At 24.5% G+C, this 22,613-nt stretch overlaps 1 protein-coding gene across 1 annotated transcript in view; it reads left to right on the forward strand.

Annotated features, from left to right (window-relative positions):
- LOC128958728 (AT-rich interactive domain-containing protein 3C-like) overlaps positions 1 to 22,613 on the forward strand; it is a 38,428-nt gene that overhangs the window by 2,700 nt on the left and 13,115 nt on the right. Inside the window, exons 2-3 of the mRNA XM_054304645.1 lie at positions 9,624 to 10,175; positions 21,541 to 21,613. Of these exons, the coding sequence (XP_054160620.1) occupies positions 9,624 to 10,175; positions 21,541 to 21,613 (625 nt within the window). The remainder of the gene's footprint in view (positions 1 to 9,623; positions 10,176 to 21,540; positions 21,614 to 22,613) is intronic.

Genomic DNA, 22,613 nt, shown 5'->3' on the forward strand with positions numbered 1-22,613 from the left:
ACTAGTTTATAACAAATAGGAGAAAACTTTTTTATGCTGAAAATAAAAAAGATATTCCGTTATAATGTTTTTTTGTCGCCTGATTTGATAGTTAGCCAAAATTGATGTTCAATATCGAGAGTTTAGGAGTTAAAAAATAAAACATAATTAATACGCGCAAAAAAACATTCATCAATATATCAAATGCTATATTATTGCTTAAGACATCAGCTATTTATAATATAAGTGATCTCTCTCTCTCTCTCTCTCTCTCTCTCTCTCTCTCTCTCTCTCTCTCTCTATCCGATTGACTCTCTTAATGATGTTTTCTATACTCATAACATATATATCTACCATAAATTTTATTGAACTAAAAATTTTACTTTTGATTTTCAGTTGTTTTTAAAATATAGTGAATAACAAAATATATAGAGAAAATGTAAAAATAAGATAAATAATTATAATTATAGATCTCAACAGAAAAAATTGTTATATTTTTAAATATTTTAATCGTATTTACTTTTTTAGTTCATGAGAGGGATTGGGAGTATAAAAATATGTGATGTAAATTGAATAGCATTTACTAAAAATGTTTAATAATAAATTGTATCGCAAACTATACTTCATTGGATGAACACATGATAGGAGTCAATCATTCAATTAAATATAACAAATGTCTAAATTAAAAAATATATATAATTTATATTTTATTTAAAGTTACTTTTATAAACACATTTTAGCAAATACTCTAAATATTTATAATTTATTAATTTTTGTAATTACTAACAAATGTATAGAATTTTAAGTAAATTTTTTCTTTTAAAAAATTATTTACAGAGAAAAGTGAGTGATGTGTGTGTGTGTGTGTGTGTGAGAGAGAGAGAGAGAGAGAGAGAGAGAGAGAGATAATTTATAATTGAAATCTTGATATCATTTTTCAAGTTTTGTCATTACATGTGCTGACTCTACTATTTTTGTTTACTATTGTATTGCTAACCATTGTTAGTAACTCAACTGAGATGTGAAGTCAACATAACTTTAATTATAATTTTATTTTTGTATTATCTAATAAAACATAATATATATCTATTTATAGCAAATGCTATAAAAATAAGCAAAATTAAAAATATAAATTTTTGATATTAAATTCATGTAAATTTACATTTTAATCTCTCTCTCATTCAATCATAATTGTCATGAATTTAAATAAATTTAGTGTCTCATTATTTTATTATTATTTATTAATTTTTATTTTATTTTAAATATATAATGAATTATTTATAATAGTTTTCATTAATTTTTTGGAAATTTTAAAGTGCAAACATAAAATAAATTAATATTAAATTTAAAGATAAAACTATATATAAATAATTTTTATGATTGATTTTTCGTTGAGCTTTTCATTTAGATTAGAAATTCTTGAGTGTCTAATATTATTAATAAGTGGTCTCAAAAAAGTGAGACAACTATATATCAAATTAAAGAAAAAAGTTTTATAAATATGTCAAATGTGTGAATAAATAAGTGTTGGAGTGTGTGTGCAAATCATTGCATTTTCATATATGGTTTGCATTCAATTTTTAGACTATAACTATAAATGTTATGAATAATTTTAATCTTTCATACATTTGATTGCATATAAAAAGCCAATGACAGCACAGATGCACAATATGTTATAAATAACAGATTAATTTATTAAAGGGGGGCTAAAAAACTTTCATTTTATTAGAGAGTGTGCTCTCTAGCACTTACTGTTATAGGAAGTCAATGGATGCCATCTCTAACTTACTGGATAGGAAAGAGAGAGAGAGAGAGAGAGAGAGAGAGAGAGAGAGAGAGAGAGAGAGAGCAAGTATTGCTTGAAATAAGAATTATGATTCATATTAAGTGATATTAAATTTATTAAACATCTCGTGATTCACATATAATATATTGTATAATATTTTCAGTGCACTGAGCTTTTTGTTGCTTTTATTAAATGAGTAATCATTTATAAAGTATTTATATAGCGTTTTGTAGTTTATATTAGACAACATTGAGTGCTGTTTTCATTGGCACTCATGAGTGCCAGCAATGAGACTAAGTTATTATTAATAATGATCATAATAAATATAATAATAATAAAAACAAAAAATATTGTTATAATAATAATTGGATAATATCTTTGCCTACCTTTACATACATTAAAAACTAAAAACATGTAATATATGTCGTAAATGGACCCGAAATCCGGATAAAAGTGAAACTAACAGCTCTTCATATATGAGACGTCTGTCTTGAGCTTAGATTTTATTAAAAACAACAAAATTTTAAAGAAATTATTATTATTATTTAATTTAATGTTTTATTCATATGAAATAAAATTATTTATAAATAATATATATTACAAGACATGTTTATGTTTAACATAAGACATTGAAATATATTTATAATTTACTATATATTAGATATATTGATATATATATACTATATATACTATATATACAATATATATATTATACGCTCCGGGTCTTTGTCATCGTTAAACAATAAATAAGTTAAAAACATGTATTAAAAACAAGTAATTATTGTTTTATGTATTGGTTCGTTGATTCAATAGTCATAACATATTCAAGTATATTATAAATAGCTATTAAATGAATAGTGAATATAAAGTATATATTGAGTGCTTTTTTTTGCTTATTATTAACTTTACTAATATTATTATATTATTCTTCATATTCTTGTTTACTTCAATTGATGAGCGTTTCGTTGCCATTACTTTACAAGCATTTTATGGTTGTTTACTATTAAAGGCAACCAAACCATAGATATAAAAACAGAAAGAAAGGGAACCTTTGTCTCAAAGCAATATATATATATATATACTGTATATATATTTCTTGGTCTCTCTCTCTCTCTCTCTCTCTCTCTCTCTCTCTCTCTCTCTCTCTCTCTCTGATCTCCCCATTTCCTCAATTATTTGGATAAAGGGGACGGCAATTGACTTAGGGGTAGCATTCATAAGGACAGCACTGTTATGCACCACCCGCTTCATCATTCCAATGCTTCCAATAATATATTTATAAGTATATATATACAGTATATACTATGTATATATCTATGAAAGTATGTATAAATTTCATATAAATGGTGAGCAGTCAGTGGCGAGTAGTAGTACACAACCCACCCCTTGGAAGGGTTCCAATGGTAGGGTCTCTCATATGCATCCAGTGGTCACTTTGGGCCGACTTCAGGGTCAAGGATAGAGAGAGAGAGAGAGAGAGAGAGAGAGAGAGAGAATGTGGCCATCAATTGCCATATAGTGATTGCAAATGAAGATTACAATTCAAATGCAATGGCTTTAGGGCGTCGGCCTAACCTAACCGGCCTTTACTTTAACAAACTAACTAACATTGATTTGCAAACAAAATAACCATCTCTTTAATCGAACCGTTCGTAAAACTATTTATTTCCTAAAATTTTAAGTTTTGACACAAAATCCACTAAACTCTTAATGTTTCACAATATAACACCATATATAAGGAACAGGGAATGGGATAGGGATGAGAAAGCACTTGAAGACAGTGCCTCATTCATGTAAATCATTTTCATGTCTCATATATACATTTCATATACTTTTAAATGCTATCCTAGAGTTAAACCCTTTCCGTTGTATTCATTAAAAGCAGTGATAAATTGAATTTCTTGAGACCCCATCATAGATGAGTCCCTCTCTAATAACATACACTAAAATAATAATAATCACATTTTAATGATATTTAAGATTATTCACGACTGACTACAACAAAACAACACAAAACAATTGAAAAACACATCACAATGTAATCAATTATAGTGTCTTAAGCCATAAATATATAATATATTATTTATGCGATTGTTTGATGATATCGTATACGAGAAAAAAATATAATTAATACACAAAAATATTTTCTCTAAAAATATATACATAAATAATATGCCATTTATTTTTATTAAACATAGCATATCTCAAGTTGCAAAAACTATGAAACTATGAAAAACAAAATATAAGATTAAATTAAATTAATCAAAAACACATCTCTATTTAATTAACTTTTTTAATGTAGAGAAAATTTTTATGTTTAGTCCAAAAAAAATATTTTATTTTCCCCACAAAAACTGAATTAATTAATTTTTTTTGCTATAAATACTTTACATTTTGAAATGAGAAATGAAAATCTTTTTAAAAATTAATTTCTTTTTCTTTTAATGTTTTATAAGTCATAAAAATTGTATTTTTATTTATAAATGTTTTAAGTTTTACAAAATGAAAGTTGAATACTACAACAACAACAACAACAACAACAACAACAACAACAACAACAACAACAACAACAACAACAACAATAATAATAATAATAATAATAATAATAATAATAATAATAATAATAATAATAATAATAATAATAATAATAATAATAATAATAATAATAATAGTATTTTTTCTTTTCTTGTAAATCTAATTTTAAGATAACTTTTTTTTTGTCGATTTCTATCACAAGTCCTGAGAGTGTGTCTGGAGATGAATGAGCAGAGAATGAGACACAAGTGTAAAGTCATTGATATAATAATTGGTGTAATAGTAGTACAAAACCATTCAAACAGTTATGTCTTTAACAATGTATTTGTGAATACATTGGTTGAGGCATTCAATTGGATTTATATTTAGAAAAACATTTAATGCGATGAAAATAGAAATATGGAGACCAATAGGCAAACATTGGAGAATATTAGAGAGAGAGAGAGAGAGAGAGAGAGAGAGAGAGAGAGAGAGAGAGAGAGAGAGAGAGAGAGAGAGAGAGAGAGAGAGAGAGAGAGAGAGAGAGAGAGATGTTTTGAGTGAAAACATTTATTTGAAAAAAGTCTGTAAATAATAAAAAAAAGCCAAAACAGACCAAAAAGCGGGTGAAAATCATTGGTTCAACAGTGAAATGAACAACGATTTATCAAATGGTACCACAAAGTCTCAAAAACTAATGTAAATACAAATATTATATGTATTGCCTGTTATTTTCCGGCAATACATATCTCTATAATTAATAAAGTATTTTGAAATTCAATTAGACATCATTTATATTTTTTTCATATTAACATCAAATGACAATTGAGTTAATAGGCATTTGAGAAAAATACTATAAATATCGCATAATAACTGACAATCTAATCGATTAAATATATTATTATATATATATTTCAGTATATTTTTTATTGAAATATTTTCATTTCTATTTAAAATAGAGATAATAATTACCATTATTGTCAATAAACTTAAAAATATGCTTATAATGACATTTTTGCTGTTAATAAGACAATATTTGTCATTTTGAGTACAATAAATGAAAGAGTTAAGACAAATGACAAATATTTGTCTAAAATATTGTTATGCTTTTCAATATCTATTATATAATACAGTATTGTATGTCGTTTGTGATGCAAATATATTTGCATTACTGATAGTCATAATATTTATAATTTGATTGTTTGACTTAAAGTTGCGATGAGTTTTAATCATAATACATATAATTATTATTATTATTATTATTGATTGCATGAATGCTTAACAACATAACTACTAATTATTTTATTGAAACATATAGTATTATTATAAATTGATATATAACTATGGTATATAAAATGGTATTATTCATATTCATATTTAGACAAATATATTTTTTATACATCGTATATACTATATATATATATATTATATAATAATATATAAGTGTCGGCTCTTGACTCGTGTCAGACGGCAATGCACTTAACACAGGACTTATCAGAGCAATTAAAATTAGCTACCATTTCATGCAATCATGACTTCTTATATATATATATATTATTTTATTGTTATTTTTGGTGTTTCAATTTTTTATAACATATTTATGATATATATCTATCACTATAATGCAAGCGATCAGTAAAATTTGTATTACGAGAGAGAGAAAGAAAGAGACTGTTTTTAATCACATTTCTACACGTATTCATAATAATAATAATACTAATAATAATCATTTGTTAATCACTGGCAATAATAAAAGTAATCGATTTTATTTGCAATCATAACATTTCACAATATCTTATCTAAATGATTGAATTTTATAAAATATTAATTACATTTTTTTATTTATTGTATATGACTCCCAAAATATAAGTTTAAACTAATATTTTTATTAAATGTAAGTCTTGTTTGTCGACACAAATCAATTGATTGCAGCAATTGTTGCTAATTTTTTCTCAACGCTTCACCACTTGATTCACTCAATGATTAACTTTATATTAGTTTTAAAGTGTTTGATGATTAACTTAATGGTGCAGAAACTCTTTGTCTACAATCTGTGTATATTCTATGCTATAATTTACAAATTTAATATTATAATTAAATTTACTAATAATAAGGCAACTTAATTTAATATATAGATATTGTTTAATACCTGTAAATTAATTAGTCAAATATTAACTTAACACAAGTACTCGATTTAATGATTCAAAATGTCTATTAGTTTATGATTTAAATGAGTTCAAATTAATTACAATATTTATATATTTTTAATTAGTTTCCATGATATGAGAAATTAGTATTTTGTTTTTTTAAGTTTTGATATATTTTATTAAATATATCAAATATAATCAAGTTTTTTAAAAAAATTTATGCGTGATTTATTAAATACTTAATATGTTGAATTTACATTATTTTTATGTAAACAATATAAAGTTCAAACTTATTTCATATTTATTAATTTTCCCACTAATGTATTAATTATTTAGATTATACAATTATTGATATTTATATTTATTACAAATACTGTACCTAAAGGCATTTAATGCAATATCAATATATTTATTTTTTACATATTATATTTGAGATTTTTTACATTAAAATAAAGTTATAACTATAATAATTAATCGGTTATTCATATTTAGTGAAATAATTATTAAAATTAGCGAAACAATAGTGATTTTTGGTTTATTTAATTTTTTTGTGACTCATTTATGCCTAGAATTTCATTATTTGCTCTCATTTAATACATAGTCCTATTTAACATTATTAAAATGTGATTATTATTGCTATTTTTTAGTTATATAAAAAATAAAGATAATATTTTACAATTATAATTATAGTAAATATTTCTATTATAATTGTTTAAATAAATAATAAATAAATAAATAAATATATATATATATATATATCTAAATTTATCGCAAACATAACCTAAATCTTTTAAGTGTTTTGATTAAACGGGAGAAATAGGGAATTAGATTTATTTATATATACCTTTTCTCAATAGATTCATAGTATTTATTAAAACAAATACATGTCTACTGTTAAACATTATGTTAAACATAACACCAAACATAGTATTATGTCTGACATATGAGGGGACCGATTGGGACCCGAGTCTGGCTTCAAATTTAAGCATTTATGATGTGCTGTTAGCATAGGTTAGCTCAGTCTAAACAAAACAAATTCATCACAAAAACATTGTACTCTATCTGTCTCTCCCTATGTATATAATTGCATTGAATTGCAGGTGCATTGTATCAAACATTATGATTGATATCCCAATCAAACATTACTTATAAATATATTTAAACATTTATAACATGTATAACATATTCATAGAAATATAAGCAAAATATTTAACAAAAACTTAGTCTCTTTTAGGTTTAGTTCTCAACTCTCGTCTCAATTTACTAAATGCATAAACAAATCTTTACTTAAATATAATGTATATTTCATGGCTTTGTATTAATGGGTTTTTCGGTCACATAATTAAATAACTTAATTTCAATTACAATTTATTTTCATCACTTATTTAATATATTTACTAATTTGATACAAACTTATTATTTAATTTATACGTTAACGTTATGTTTATACTGTATTTGTTTAATACATAAAAAATAGTAAACAATTAAATTAAAAACAATTGCAAATTAAGCCATTTTGGTGCTAAATTGTCAAATCTTTTTGCTTATTATAAGATTCATAACTTGTTTAACTCTAAGTGATAGGCTATCACTGATAGCACATAATTTTATATAAGTAATAGGTTTAACAAAGAGAAACACAAATACAGGTCTAAACTAATTTAATTCATTGATTTCTTAAGTGAAACACAAAATGTTTTTTATGTTTAAAAGGGTTATATAAATGCCTCAAAGGCTTTGGTTGTTACAAAAGAGAAATACTTTCTAAAATATACTAAAAATTGAGTGAATAATTTGTGTACAAATGTTTTGAATTTTGATAGCAATAAATAGATTAATAGTTAGTCATTAATAAATAGGAATTTCATTAAAATATTTATGTGATCACGGATTGAACTCAATGGAAATCAAATTGAAATTCATATGAAAAATATTTTTCTATTTATTATTATTATATAAAAAAATATTTATATAAGAAATGACTTTTTATAAAGAAAAAGGGAATGTTTTATAAATGTTTGCCCAAAACATACATAATATTAAATAATATAAAATAAATGTGTTATTGTCTGTAGAAATGAAGCGCTAATAAAATTTTTGATAAATTAATGAATTACATGGAGAACGTGATTATCATTGGCTGTGATTGTATGCTAGAAATTGTTGCTAAAAAATCATAATAAATAAGTGAATCGTCTTTAATATAATCAATGCATCAAATTTTGTGTGTATTCAGTGGTTATATCAGTTTATATAGGGATAACATAAGCAGTGAGTGTAAGGAGACCTGACTTAGACCCCGAACCGGGACCTCCTGTTGACTCTCAACTCACGACTGAATATATATTCAAAGTTTATTTTTTTGAAGTTTGTTTCAATTGCTATTTACACCGCATTAAAAAAAATTAAAAGATAAATAATTTTGTTTTGCTCTCTCACTAAACTTATTTGCTTTAGCAGTCCTATTATCTGTTTTAATCGTATCCTAACCGCCCCTTTTATATATGTTTAATCAATGAAACCTAAACTATAAGGCCAGCCATACAGTCCATAGATACATATTATGTATAGTACTGTATATATATATATATATATATACAGTATTATATACACTTCATATATAATACATTAGATAGCAATGCAATGAAAAGTAAACTTTTTATATATAAGATTGCATTTTAGAAAAAGTGTAATCAATTATATTTATTAATTTAAGTTTTGCTAATTTTTCTTTTATAATAAATTATTGTTGCATTTGTTGACATCAAAACATATCATATCATATAATATTATATAATACTAAATGCTTTCCCCTCTATATATAACTAAATATAACATAGTTTTGAAAGATTTGAAAACTTGAATTCAATGATGAACTTCTATTTAAAATAATTTAATTCATAATCACATCATTTTTATTAATAAGCTTACGGTTCAATAATTTGTGTTAACAATTGTATGATAGATGTGTTTATGAACTGTCCTTCAATAGGCATATCAAGTGCTTTCATACATAACTTAAAGTAAACTAAACTTTTAGTTTTGTTAGGCTTTAAAAACATCTGAGACAACTATTTGAGTTTTACTAAATAACAAAAGTAATAGTTTTTATTGATTATAAAATCTATAATTAAATAATTTTTTAAATGTGATCTCTTGTGCTAAACATTATAACTAAATGTTTGTTTGTATTGAAGTCCAATCAGGAAGAAGAAGATGATCTGAGAGATGATGAGTATGACTCTGAAGAGGAGGCACTGGCAATGCAATCGTTGAATTCAATATCGGCTTTAAATTCAATGAATGCAATCAACAGAATCAAAATGGAGGACATCAAAGACAACGGCAGTAATGGTAGAGACACAGACATATTGGCCAGACTTAGACAACAAGAATTGGATGAAAGACAGAGGGATGAAATGGAAAGGGAGTTCAAGAATGCCCGCACACAACAAGAGATCATAGCTAACCTCCAGAGACAGATGGCTGCGGCCAACCAACTCATCAGTGGTCTTCCGGGCGCTAACTTTGCAAACTTAGCCGCTTCTATAGTATCGAGTACTGGAGGTGTTCTACCCCTCAACACAGTGACCAGTTCGGCCAATGCGCTGACTATGGCACCCACATCCACATTACTCTCCAGTTCCTCTCCCAGTGCTGCTTCTGGATCGTCGGGTCCCTCCTCTTCACCAGCAATACAAAGTATTGAAGCGGGAAAGGGATACACGTTTGAGGAACAGTTCAAACAGGTTTGTTGTCATATATTTTGCTTTTATTTCTTATCAAATTATGTAATGATTACACATTAATATTAAAGATAATGTCCGCTAAATGACAGCTAAAATCTCTCATTTTTCTCACTTTAATTAAAAACAAAATTTATTTATAAGTAATTTATTAAACTGTTATATAAATTCATATCTAATTTTTTATTATTTGCTTTTGTTATTAAATGAAATGTAATTAATTTTTATTGCATTTTAAATTTATGGCTCTTTAGTAAAAATTATGATAATAAATGTCGTGATAAGTGTATGATATCTTTTTTGGATAGTCATGTCATGTCTGAGTTTTTAGTTAATAGTGAAGTCTCAATGAAATAGTGATCCAATATTTTTTTGCTCAAAATTAGACAAATCATATGAGGTTTAATAGTGGATATAATGTTTATAATTGACATCTATTATTAGTCTACTGTTGTTAAGTGAGAGCATAACTTGTTTTCCGAGTGCTTCTTACAAATAAGCGGTACCTGAATACCTGTTTGCACCGGTAGTACATAACTCTCGACAGTACATCATACAGTATGTACTGTACATTGTAATAGGTATTGCACTACTTGTTGTAGGTCTGTGTCTACATATAAATTTATATACAGTGGCGTAACCGATGTGTGGCATTATTGACATTTTATTTAGCTTATATAATAATATTGATATATTTGCTTTTATTTAACAATATAGACATTTGATATATTGTATTATTATTGTTGTAATAATATCGACGAATGATTTTTATTTTGCCAAAAATTTTCTCCAGTTATTTGATGACAATAATTGCTAAGAAATTTATAGTCACCCATTGAATAATTGACTTTATTTTATATTAACAATACAAATGTATAATCAAATGTATATATTTTTAATATTAACATTACAATGACTTCTTAAAATACAATACAATCTGGAAATAAAGTTTTAAAAACAACACCTTTAGTAAACATTAAAAAAGAGGACTATAATGTTGTAATGTAATGGTCACACCATATAATAAGATTATCAAGTGATGGGGAGGGGAGGGGTCACAGACATAACTGAGAGAGAGAGAGAGAGAGAGAGAGAGAGAGAGAGAGAGCTCAGGAACCTAACACTGACATTGTGTTTGTGTATGTTTGTGGCAATGAATTTTTGACAAGTAATGCAATGTTGTGTAAAACAACAAAAAAGGTATTGAGTGTATGTTTAAAAAAAAGTTGGTTTATTATAAACTTGTCTGCATATATGTGGGCCACCCAACAGTCAGTTTGTTTTCAAGTGATGAATGATCCGTCTCTCTCACCATTACTATAATAATGCTCTCTCTCTCTCTCTCTCTCTCTCTCTCTCTCTCTCTCTCTCTCTCTCTCTCTCTCTCTCTCTCTCTCTCTCTCTCTCTCTCTCTCTCTCTCTCTCTCTCTCTCTCTCTCTCTCTCTTACATTTCATCCCATCTCATCCTTCTCTCTCCCTCTCTCTCTATATATATTTATTTAAATGTAATCAAACTTGTCTTTCAAATGCTTTATTTGAACAAAATATAAGTATACAAAAATTAAATACTTATCATTATATAATGTATATACAGTATACTATATATTTATATATATGTATATACTGTATATGTTTAAAAATGCATAAATGAGACAAGTTTTATACATAAGATATAGATATAATAAAATTAAAAAAAACTTATTTCATATTTATTTCGATTGTTTTCCTATTTAGCAATCAATCTATTATATGATTGCTTTTGTTGTCATTTAATTATAAAAGCGTCCAATTATTTCAATCTAATCACTCTTTTATACAGTGAATGACTTTATTTGTCTTATAAAATACAATGTCTTAATAAAATACAGGTTTCCTATATTTCATTACATACTATAAGAAATTATATGTTTAGCTCATGTCTAGTCTTAACTATAGTTCAATTAATTAGAAAAAAATATTGTGAAATCCTCCCATTAATACCCTTATAAACGTTGCCTATAATTATATTTTGAAAACATCTGATTAAATTAATATATTTATTTCCTCAAATTGTTGTAAAATATAATGTCGATATTTTCATAAAATAACACTTAATTGAATAATAATGCAATTAATTAAATACCTGAAAAACTATTTTATGCTTAATTTTGCTACTTATTAGACTAGTTTTATATACAATACTGTTATAATGATAAATTGATTACATTTTTATATTTTCCTGTATAAATGACTAAAACAATAAAATTATACACATTTAATAATATACAATATTTATACCATTTTTTGTATATCCAATATACCAATACATAAAGATATAAATTGGATAATTAGACTTAAAATCATTGTTGCCTAAACAATGCTAACAGTTGTGAACTGACTATATTACAGTATAATTATTCGTAAATTTATGTATAAAATTCAATAACTTATTTAATGTTTTTCAATAAATAAATGCAATTATTATTACTACAGAATTACTACTACTGTACTGTATATGTAGTCTTTATAATAATAATACTGTACTTTAATAAACTAGAAATATAAAAAAAAAATAAAAAGACATAAATTTTAAGGGAGAAAATTTATTTTAATTAATGTTGTATTGAATTTAATTGAATTGTTATTTTGAAATCAAATGACAAATGAAGGTTTTTTTGTTATAAAATCAAAGTTTTTTTAACAATTATAAAATATCTATAAATTTTCTTAAAATATTTTTATTGTAAAAATGAATAATTTATTTTTTACATATTTATATATAGATAATTATTTAATCAATATTAAAGTTAGTTTATAACTTATATAAAATTAAATTCACTAATTATAATGTTTATATTTATAGTTTCTATAAATAAATTTACTGTACTTTTACTGTAATTGAAAACATAGTAAAGCTAAATACTTTTTGATACCAGTGTTTATTTGACTTGAATTAATGATATTTTATTAATGATTTAGCTTACATGATATTGTGCTTATTGTTTATCTTAATTTATTAAAATAACATTAAATGTTAAATATCAGGTGTATATAGTAGTACTTTATTTATTAGTTGATTCAATGATAGGCTATCATTGATAGCTATGGTAAGCCTTATTTTAATGTTTGCTTACTGTATAGTAGAAAATATTTTATAATAGTAATGATTATTGTAATAATACTCTAATATCGGCATTTACTAAGCAATTCATTTAATTATATTATTTATACTGAAATTTTTGTTTCATTAGTTTATTATTTATAAAAACATATCAATGTATTTATACTTTAATCGTACCATACAATTGATTTACTATTTTATTAGCAAACATACTTTTAGTCGAAATTATTTAAATATTTAAATAAAGTTGTTATGGGTTTATTAGGGAGTATTGTATTAAGACTTATCAATAATGTTGATACAGTTGGTTATAAACAATATATAAACAATATATACATACAAACATTTTAGGTGATAAGGTTTTAATATTGTATATAAAATACGATTATATTTTAGGGTAATAACATTTCCTATTTTTTAGTGTAAATAACTAAACAATATTGATTTTTGCAATAATTATTATTGTATATTAGTTTCATTGTTAATAGATATTTAAATTTTAACCTTGGTTTTTATTTTTATAGTCAGTCTATTAAAAACTTATTTTTGTTTAAATTAAAATTCTTTGCAATAAATTATTTTATTTACTTAATAATTACTATTAAAATTGAAATTATTACTTTAAGAAATGGTCATAAAATTTTATTTATATATTAAATATGATAAAAGAAAAAGTAAAATTAAAAATAATATATAAACAATATAAAACTCAAAATTTATATTATAAGAATCAGTACATACAGTGTTATAAATTTATAGTATAGGACTACTATATTATAGGACATAACAATAATTTTGTTGCTTATAAATGAATTAAAAAAGAAAAATATATGTAATTTGAATGAATGTATAAAACTGTGTATTAAATTAGTGTTGTGTTTGTATTATAAGATTGTTGTTGTGTTGAGACACATATGAATGAATGATTAAACAGAAGAGAGAGAGAGAGAGAGAGGATAACAGCAATGGGTTAACTAATCAACACATACATCAATGAGCTTTTAGTTGATGTTTGTCTGTGTATGTATGTATGTATGTGTATATATGTATGTGTGTGTATGCATGTGTGTGTGTTTATGTGTTTTGTGTACTTTAGATAGTATTTGTATTGAGTGTTATTATATGTACAGAGTATATGTGTTGTAGTATTTGTTGAATTTAACGCTTCCGAGAGTTAACTCCAGTGTTAAACACTATATTTTTCTAATAGTTTTCTTTTCAAACAACAAAATAATTTTTGGTGTTTTCAAAGCTAATTGAATTCGAGTTGAAATTCTTAATATTTTATTTTTGTGTATAATTTGCCAAAATTTATGCATTCTTTAACTTGACTTCACATCACATCAAATACAATGTGATATATTTAATAACTTAACTGAATATTATATTAATTTTATACATTAGATTAAGTTCTTAACTAAAAGTAATTATTTGTGACAATTCAGGTATTGATTTAATATGTGAAATATAAAAATAGCTTTAATAATAATAATGTTGTATTATTTTAGAAAATATTCAATTAAATGATAATAATTTTCAGTAATAGCAAAGACAAGTATTTATAAAATTATAAAATGAGAGCATTTATTGTCGATTTCTTTAAATATATTAAACTTGTGCTTATGTTTCTGTCACATCTGAAAGACATTTCATCTATTTTTGGTTTATCGCCACTAAAACTTGTGCTAAACACTCGCCAGTCTATCTCTCTCTCTCTTTCTTTCATTCTCTCCCACTCACTCTCTCACTCACTCACACACATACACACACTTTCAGACTGTCTATCATATCTGTGGTACATATGTCGGGCAAATGTGTGTTCCTATGCATCTCACTTACACTACTCATGGAGTTAGCACAAGACCAGGCAATTGTGCGATCAGTCGACTTTCTCTCTCTCTCTCTCTCTCTCTCTCTCTCTCTCTCTCCCAGTGCTCATAAGTGTAGTTAACTATAGCGTGCAATCGTGTTATACTTATGACGCGTGCCTTCTATTATGTAATTTTTTTCCCTCATATATATTCTAATACTCTATCCCTCATTGAGTTCCTATAGTGCTTACAATGCATTACAGTGTGTGTCTATGGGTACAGACATGTAAGTCCAGATGCAAAATAGATTTACGCAAAACTTAATAGTAATTCTTAGATTATGGGCTCACCAGAAGTCAGAGTATAACTGTGCGATCATAAGTGCAAGGATTGAGACAACTATCATAAGCTACAAGTTTTTAAAGTGTGATAAATACAGATAGAGAGTAGTAAACCCTAAAAATACAGATCACACATACATTATATAAATATGATAGCATTTTATTTCAAAATAAACAAATGTTAACAGCATTTAATATATTCATAATTAAGAGCTTAAAATCAATTATCAATGGGACTAATGAAAGCCAAAAAAAATTAGCCCATCTATTAGTGATAAACATAACATTAATTTATATAATACAATGTTTGACTGCAATTACGTTACTAATCATAACATCTTATGATTTATTACTATGAATATTGAAAGCCTGTGGCAATATTAACACCTATAATATGTAATGCATTTTGCAATGTATGTGTCGTCCAAATTATATTTTATATAACCCGACATAACTCTCGTATTATTATTATTATTATTCAATGTGTTGTGTTTTAGTGAGTCACTTAAAATCTGTTGGTAAAGTGACAGACATACTGACTGACTTGTATGCCGACCCTGAGGACATCCCTTCAAATGTCTACTAGAGTCAAACACTCATAAATATGTACAGTATTTACATCGTATTGTCGAGTCTGGAGAGTGACTCTCGCTTTCACTTTTTTCATACCTAACCTCTCAAAAGTTTTTAAAAAGCAGTCCTAACATTATTTTGAGCACACGTTTAGAGAGAGAGAGAGAGAGAGAGAGAGAGAGAGAGAGAGAGAGAGAGAGAGAGAGAGAGAGAGAGAGAGAGAGAGATGTATAGCATTGTACAGTAGATTATAATAGACATGCATTGAAATTCACGACAAATAACATGAGGACTGACTACACGACTAAAAGAAGACTACACGTGCTCTCGTGTCAGGCCTAACGCACTGTCAGTTTGTAGTCACAAAATTACAGTTAATTTTTTCTTTTAGTTTGCTTTTTACTATAACTACTGGAACTGGTAGATCTCTTTCAAAAAATATAACTGTTTTTTATTAAGCCATGAATGAGTACTTTATTATTCGGCCTTAAATGTCGGCAACAACTATATAACATTATCTCCTATATATCTATATATTTATATAAAGTATGAATTGCTTATTATTAATAATATCAGTGAATTAGACAACTTTTAACAATAAAAAAATAAAAATGGTAAACATATTTCACAATTTTAATGTCAAAAAATACATTTCAAACTTCATGTTAAACCAATTGAATCGATGAGAAAATTCATTAAACGTGTTGTCTTTTCGCTTCAAATGAGACAATAATCATATAGTTTTTAAGAGAAATTTATTATTACTATTGTTATTCAAATCAAAGATATATATAAATTGCAATGAATTTCAAAATATTAAAAATAATTGCTAATTATTATTTGAATCATTTTGTATTTATTATGTTATAACAAAAATATTGTATTTAATATTTTATGTATAATATTTCAATATTTTTTTGCTATAGTAATAATTTTTAGTAATAAAAAACAATTCAAATGTTTTTTGTTTAACATTAATTTAAATGATTTATAATAAAATCTGTTTATTTGGTAATTGATTTTAAAACTCAATAATTAGTGAAAAGGCTTTTCCTGATGTCTATATAAATTGCTATCGCTTTAAGTGATATCTCTATAATGGATAAAAAAAAGTTTTCATTTATTATAATCACTGAATCATTGGCTAATATAACAGCCATTTAATAAGCAGTAAAATAGATAAGAAAATCATAAAAAAATTTGATTTCATTTTTATTGCAATTATATGACAAAAATAAAGCCTCTCATAAAGTCGCCTCAAAGTCAAATTAAATAAGTATTAAAAATATTTTTTAAAAATAATTAGCACTTATCTCATACAATATCTATTTGTGAATCACATCGCAAATGTATCAAAAAATACTTTATGTATGATTACTAGTACTTTATTTTTATATTACATATGAATTATTATTAATTTTGTATTTTACGACACTGTCATTAAAGACACATAAACTTATACTACAATACCGAGAGACACATATTTTTAATACATTGATATGCAATATATAAACACTGAAAGTAAAAACTATTTGATGTCTTGCGATACGATTTTTTGTGTTATTATTTTAGCATTGATTTCAGCGATGACTTTCTGAGAGTCATTAGCTTTATAAGAGAGGGAGAGAGAGAAAGAAATTATTTTAATTTTTAATTTTGTATCTCATATTAAAATCCAAATAATTTATAATTACTAACAGATTTTTAATGCTCTCAAAAAACTCGTGACTCTAAAATGATTTCTTTTATTTTTAATTTAATTTTGTTGTTGTTGTTGAAAACTTAAAGTCGACTTTAGTTATCAAATTAATTATTACATGACTTATGTTTTCTCAATGTATATTCAGTATATATATACAGTATATATTGTATATATATATATCCCATCTAATAATAAATTCTTATCTTTAACTCGATTTAAAATCATTGAAAAATTAACAACAGAGAGAAAAATGAGCGAATCTGTTGAATATTATTTGTTGCCATTGAATCTCAATTAAAGAAAAATAAAATATCAAACGTATATTATTTATTTGGTATTTTATAATCTCTATGTTAATCACTTTATAAAATAAGATTTTTTTATATTTTTCTTTTGATTTTTTATGACAATATTTTGTGTTTATTTTAATCAGAAATTTTAATCCTTATACACTATTTTTGTAGTGAATTGAATAAAAAATGCATTGATTTTAATTATTTAAACAAATCTTTTCTCAACTTACTTATCAATCATTATGTTTTTTGTTTGTTAATCATAGTCTGATTTTTTCTAATTTTTTATTTGCAAAGTAAATATAGTATTGGAAATGGTTTATAATCGACATAAAAAAGTTTTATAAATTATTTTAAAAACTAATTTTATCTAATTTATCACAATAATTACTATTACTGATGGCTACAATTTTTTTAAAAGTTAAAATCAAACAAATTAAACGATAAAAATTTTGTCTAATTATAAATACAGGTCTTATATAAATATATTATCATATAATAGTAGGACAAACAACTAAAATATAATAATTTTGATATTAAATGTATTAAATTTATGAGTCAATGCCTTTTAAGACATGTGTTTTAATGATATATAAAAAGCAATCATTTGTTCAATTATATGATAATTGATCCGTAAATATTGTTATGATTGTCATTATTATCTAATCTATTATAATTTTATATGTAGTCTATAAATTTGCTTAATATTGCAATATATTACATAAATCAAAGATTGTTATTTAGATTTTTTTTTAATTAATAAAACAATAAAAATTTACACAATTTTCGCTCTAATAAATAGAAAATCGACAAAAATTGTCAAAATACTTATTTTAGACTTTAAATATTAATAATTAATATTCAATTTATTTAATTATTTTCAGTAAATACATGATTATATGATATAATCAATATTCTATTTATTGAATAATTTATTTATAAATAATAAAAATAAGTTTTTTCTTTTTTATGCAAATTTAATAATAATTATTAAGAAATAGCAAAATATTTTTTTGGTTAATATTTTTTTTTTAAATAGTAAGTCTACTAACATTTAATTTTATATATTTGTATTTCATTTTTATGATGCGATCATTAGAGAAAAGAGTATAAAAAGTAACTCAAAGGCATATAAAATATAAATTGAAAAATCAATTGCATTTAATTGAAATATTTTCAAATAACATAAAAATATATTAAAATTTATATATATATACAAAAATTTATAAGCATGTATAATATATAAAGACAAACAAATAACGAGTCAATTCAATGAAATAAATTCCTTATAAATAATTCAAAAATATTAATGTTTGAAATATTTTTTTTGTTTCGGTAAGAATAAAGTAATTTTTTTAAATAAAATATTTAGCCGATATTTTGCTAATTTTTATTTAAGAGGTATTACACCCTGTATTTGTGCCTCATTTTAGTGCAACTATTAATACTACTACTAGTAGTAGTACTACAACTACAAGGACACTATTGGATTAATTTTAAAATTAATTTATTATTATTGTTAGTATTAGCTGTACTTTTATTAGCGGTATTTATAAACTTTTAGACAGATTTTAATTTCAATTTTGAGACTTTTATTAATGTCATTTAATATTATAGTTTAGTGAGAATCCATTTATTAATTACATGAACTGTATTATAAAAATACCTCAAAATTAATTTTATAATAACATCGAAGAAAACCTGAATTATTAGTGACTTATAATATTAGTCCCCTTAGTATATCTGTACATTTATTTCGGGAAAATTCACATTTCTTGGAAATTTCCGGAAATACTTGCCACAAATTAAATATGAAAAATAATTTTTTTTACATAATAGTTGTTATATAGTTATTGAAAAAATATTAAACAACTAATTTGATAAAATATTTTATTTGAAATTATGTAAAATTTACTACAAAACTTTCTGTATAAGAAAAATTAATGTTAACATCGTTTGATGGTTGATCTCTCTGTTGATAATAATGTAAATAGATGATATTCTAATAGGCATTGTTAATAGATCAAGGTTATTTCTATAGAAAACAGATTACCCCTATTTCCTAATTAACACTTAATTGGAAATACAAACAATACAACTAATACTTTATATATGTTTGAGAGACATATAAGACAAGCGATCATTAATCACATAAATTTTATAGCAGTTTATTCCCCCATTAAAACTATAATTTTTTTTAATATGAATTATGTATTTTTTTATATGTGTAGTATATGTTTGCTTATTATTAGTTATTGTTATTATGGGCCGTACTTTTATAAAAACTGACATTTGCTTAATAGTTAAGCACTTAATATTAAATTACAGGCAAATTTTTTTTAGTATTTTTTCTTTGATATTTATTATTAAATATTTAACAAAAAATGTATTACGAAATATACCGATTAAATTCATAGGAATTATTATTAGTATTATTATTAAGAGACAGGGATTATAATTTCAAATTTCAAAAATTATGACAAATATATACGCTATATGTATACAATATTTAGTGAATACTGATTGCAATAATATAAAAAGTATTATTTGTTTGATTTATTCATAAATATATAGGGATTTTGAACTATAGCTTTGAATTTGTTTTTTGAGATTTTATTTAAAAGCAACAAAAGTATAAATAAATTATTTCATTTTTTTCATTTTATATCTGATATTTAAAGTGAATACTCATTTTAAGAGATCATGTTTTGCAATAATTTTTTAGTCACTTAAAGGGCCGGTTATATATTATAAGTGAATGACTAAGAGAGAGAGAGAGAGAGAGAGAGAGAGAGAGAGAGAGAGAGAGAGAGAGAGAGAGGCCTGTGTTTGTATTTGTTACATAACCGCTGCACAGGGCTGCCGGTGCCGGTAGTATTAGTTAATAGAGTATCGTGTGGACAGCACACTCAGCACACGTCTACACCATTACCGATAGGATCATCCGTTCAGCAAAAAAAAAAAATAAAAGAGAAATATATAGCGAATATCTAAAAGTATATAATATTTTATAAATGCTTTGAATGTTTCGCTCATTCATTCACTCTATGCTTGACTGAAATTATTTCATATGACATGACTTTCATTCACTGATTTAAGAGAAAAAAGATATATAGAAATGTCGCTAACATTTAAAACAGACTCCAAATATGTATATATTTATTATAGCATTTGAAAAGATGAACAAAATATGACATTTTATGGATTATTTTATATTTCTTTGATAGACTGGAAAAACAGTTTGTAATATATTAATAAATATTTAATACCTATATATTCAGGCATTTTTTGCGGTGCCAATCCTTTTAACTTTTTTTTCCTTATATACATAAATGACATTATAATCCTATTTATTATTGGCAATCATTAGTTTGATATTAAAATGTAACTAAAAATATATTTTTACTTATATATACATATATAAAATTATATACGATTAATAAATTAATATAAAATAGAGAGAGATTTGAATTTGATTAGCGATTAGTTACTAACAAAAAAAAAGTTTAAAAATGTAAACTAATTATACGGTTTGTTTGTTTGACAGCTCTATGAACTGAGTGAAGACCCAAAGAGAAAGGAATTTCTCGACGATATCTTCTCTTTTATGCAAAAAAGAGGTAAGACTTGACTTTATATGAAATATTTATTTATTAATTATTTATTACACATTTATATAAAAGGTATATATATATATATTATATATTATATAATATATATAAATATAACATTTCAAAAATTAACCTATATTAATGCGCGCCATTCAAATTGATAGTATATATATATATATTATACCGTATATTTGAATGTTTCATTAATAAATTAATTAATGACTTATATAATATCCAATATATATCCTATATATATATATATATATATAACATTAGACAACCCCTAAATCATTGTGTCTTATATTTCATTTGCTAAACTAAAATGTGTTTTATGTTATTTAATATATAGTTAGCCGTAATTCTTAGTATTTTTAGATTTAGGATTTATAAAGAATTAAAGCATTAATTTTGAGCTTTCATTTCATTTGACTCAAGAGTTTTATGTATTTTCGGCAAAATATCTATTATAGTTTTGCTAACCATTATAAACATCATCTCTCTGTTCATCAATTTTTTTAAATATATATATTTAATGAAAACTCATGAAAAGTTATAAATAAAGAGGCCATCAAACAGAGGAAAGATATAAATTTGTAGCTCTATTTCATTGCCCATTTCCAATACTACTAGTGCTTTCGGGATATGTATGGATAAATATAAGTGTGTATGTGATGTGTGTGTGTGTGTGTGTGTGTGTGTGTGTGTGTGTGTGTGTGTGTGTGATGTGTGTTGAGATCGTTAACTTACAACAGTCTTAATCTATGACAATACCTTTTGCCAGTAATTGCGGTATTCTTTGATGATATCACTGTATATAAGTATGTCTTTGCTTTTCCCCTCAATATCTTTCATTGATTTTCTTGTCATTGGATTGGCTCAAGTGATGGCACAAGAATTACTGCTTTTTACAGTAATTTCAATCTACCGGCGCCTTCTCGGGCACTCAATTCCTATCAATTGCTCTCCGTTTTCCTGGAAATATTGGCATACATTATGATATAGACTGTTA

This window comes from Oppia nitens, unplaced genomic scaffold (assembly GCF_028296485.1).
Source record: "Oppia nitens isolate AA-2021 unplaced genomic scaffold, nextdenovo-longstitch-racon4-pilon3 scaffold3_pilon_pilon_pilon, whole genome shotgun sequence".
Lineage (NCBI taxonomy): Eukaryota > Metazoa > Arthropoda > Arachnida > Sarcoptiformes > Oppiidae > Oppia > Oppia nitens.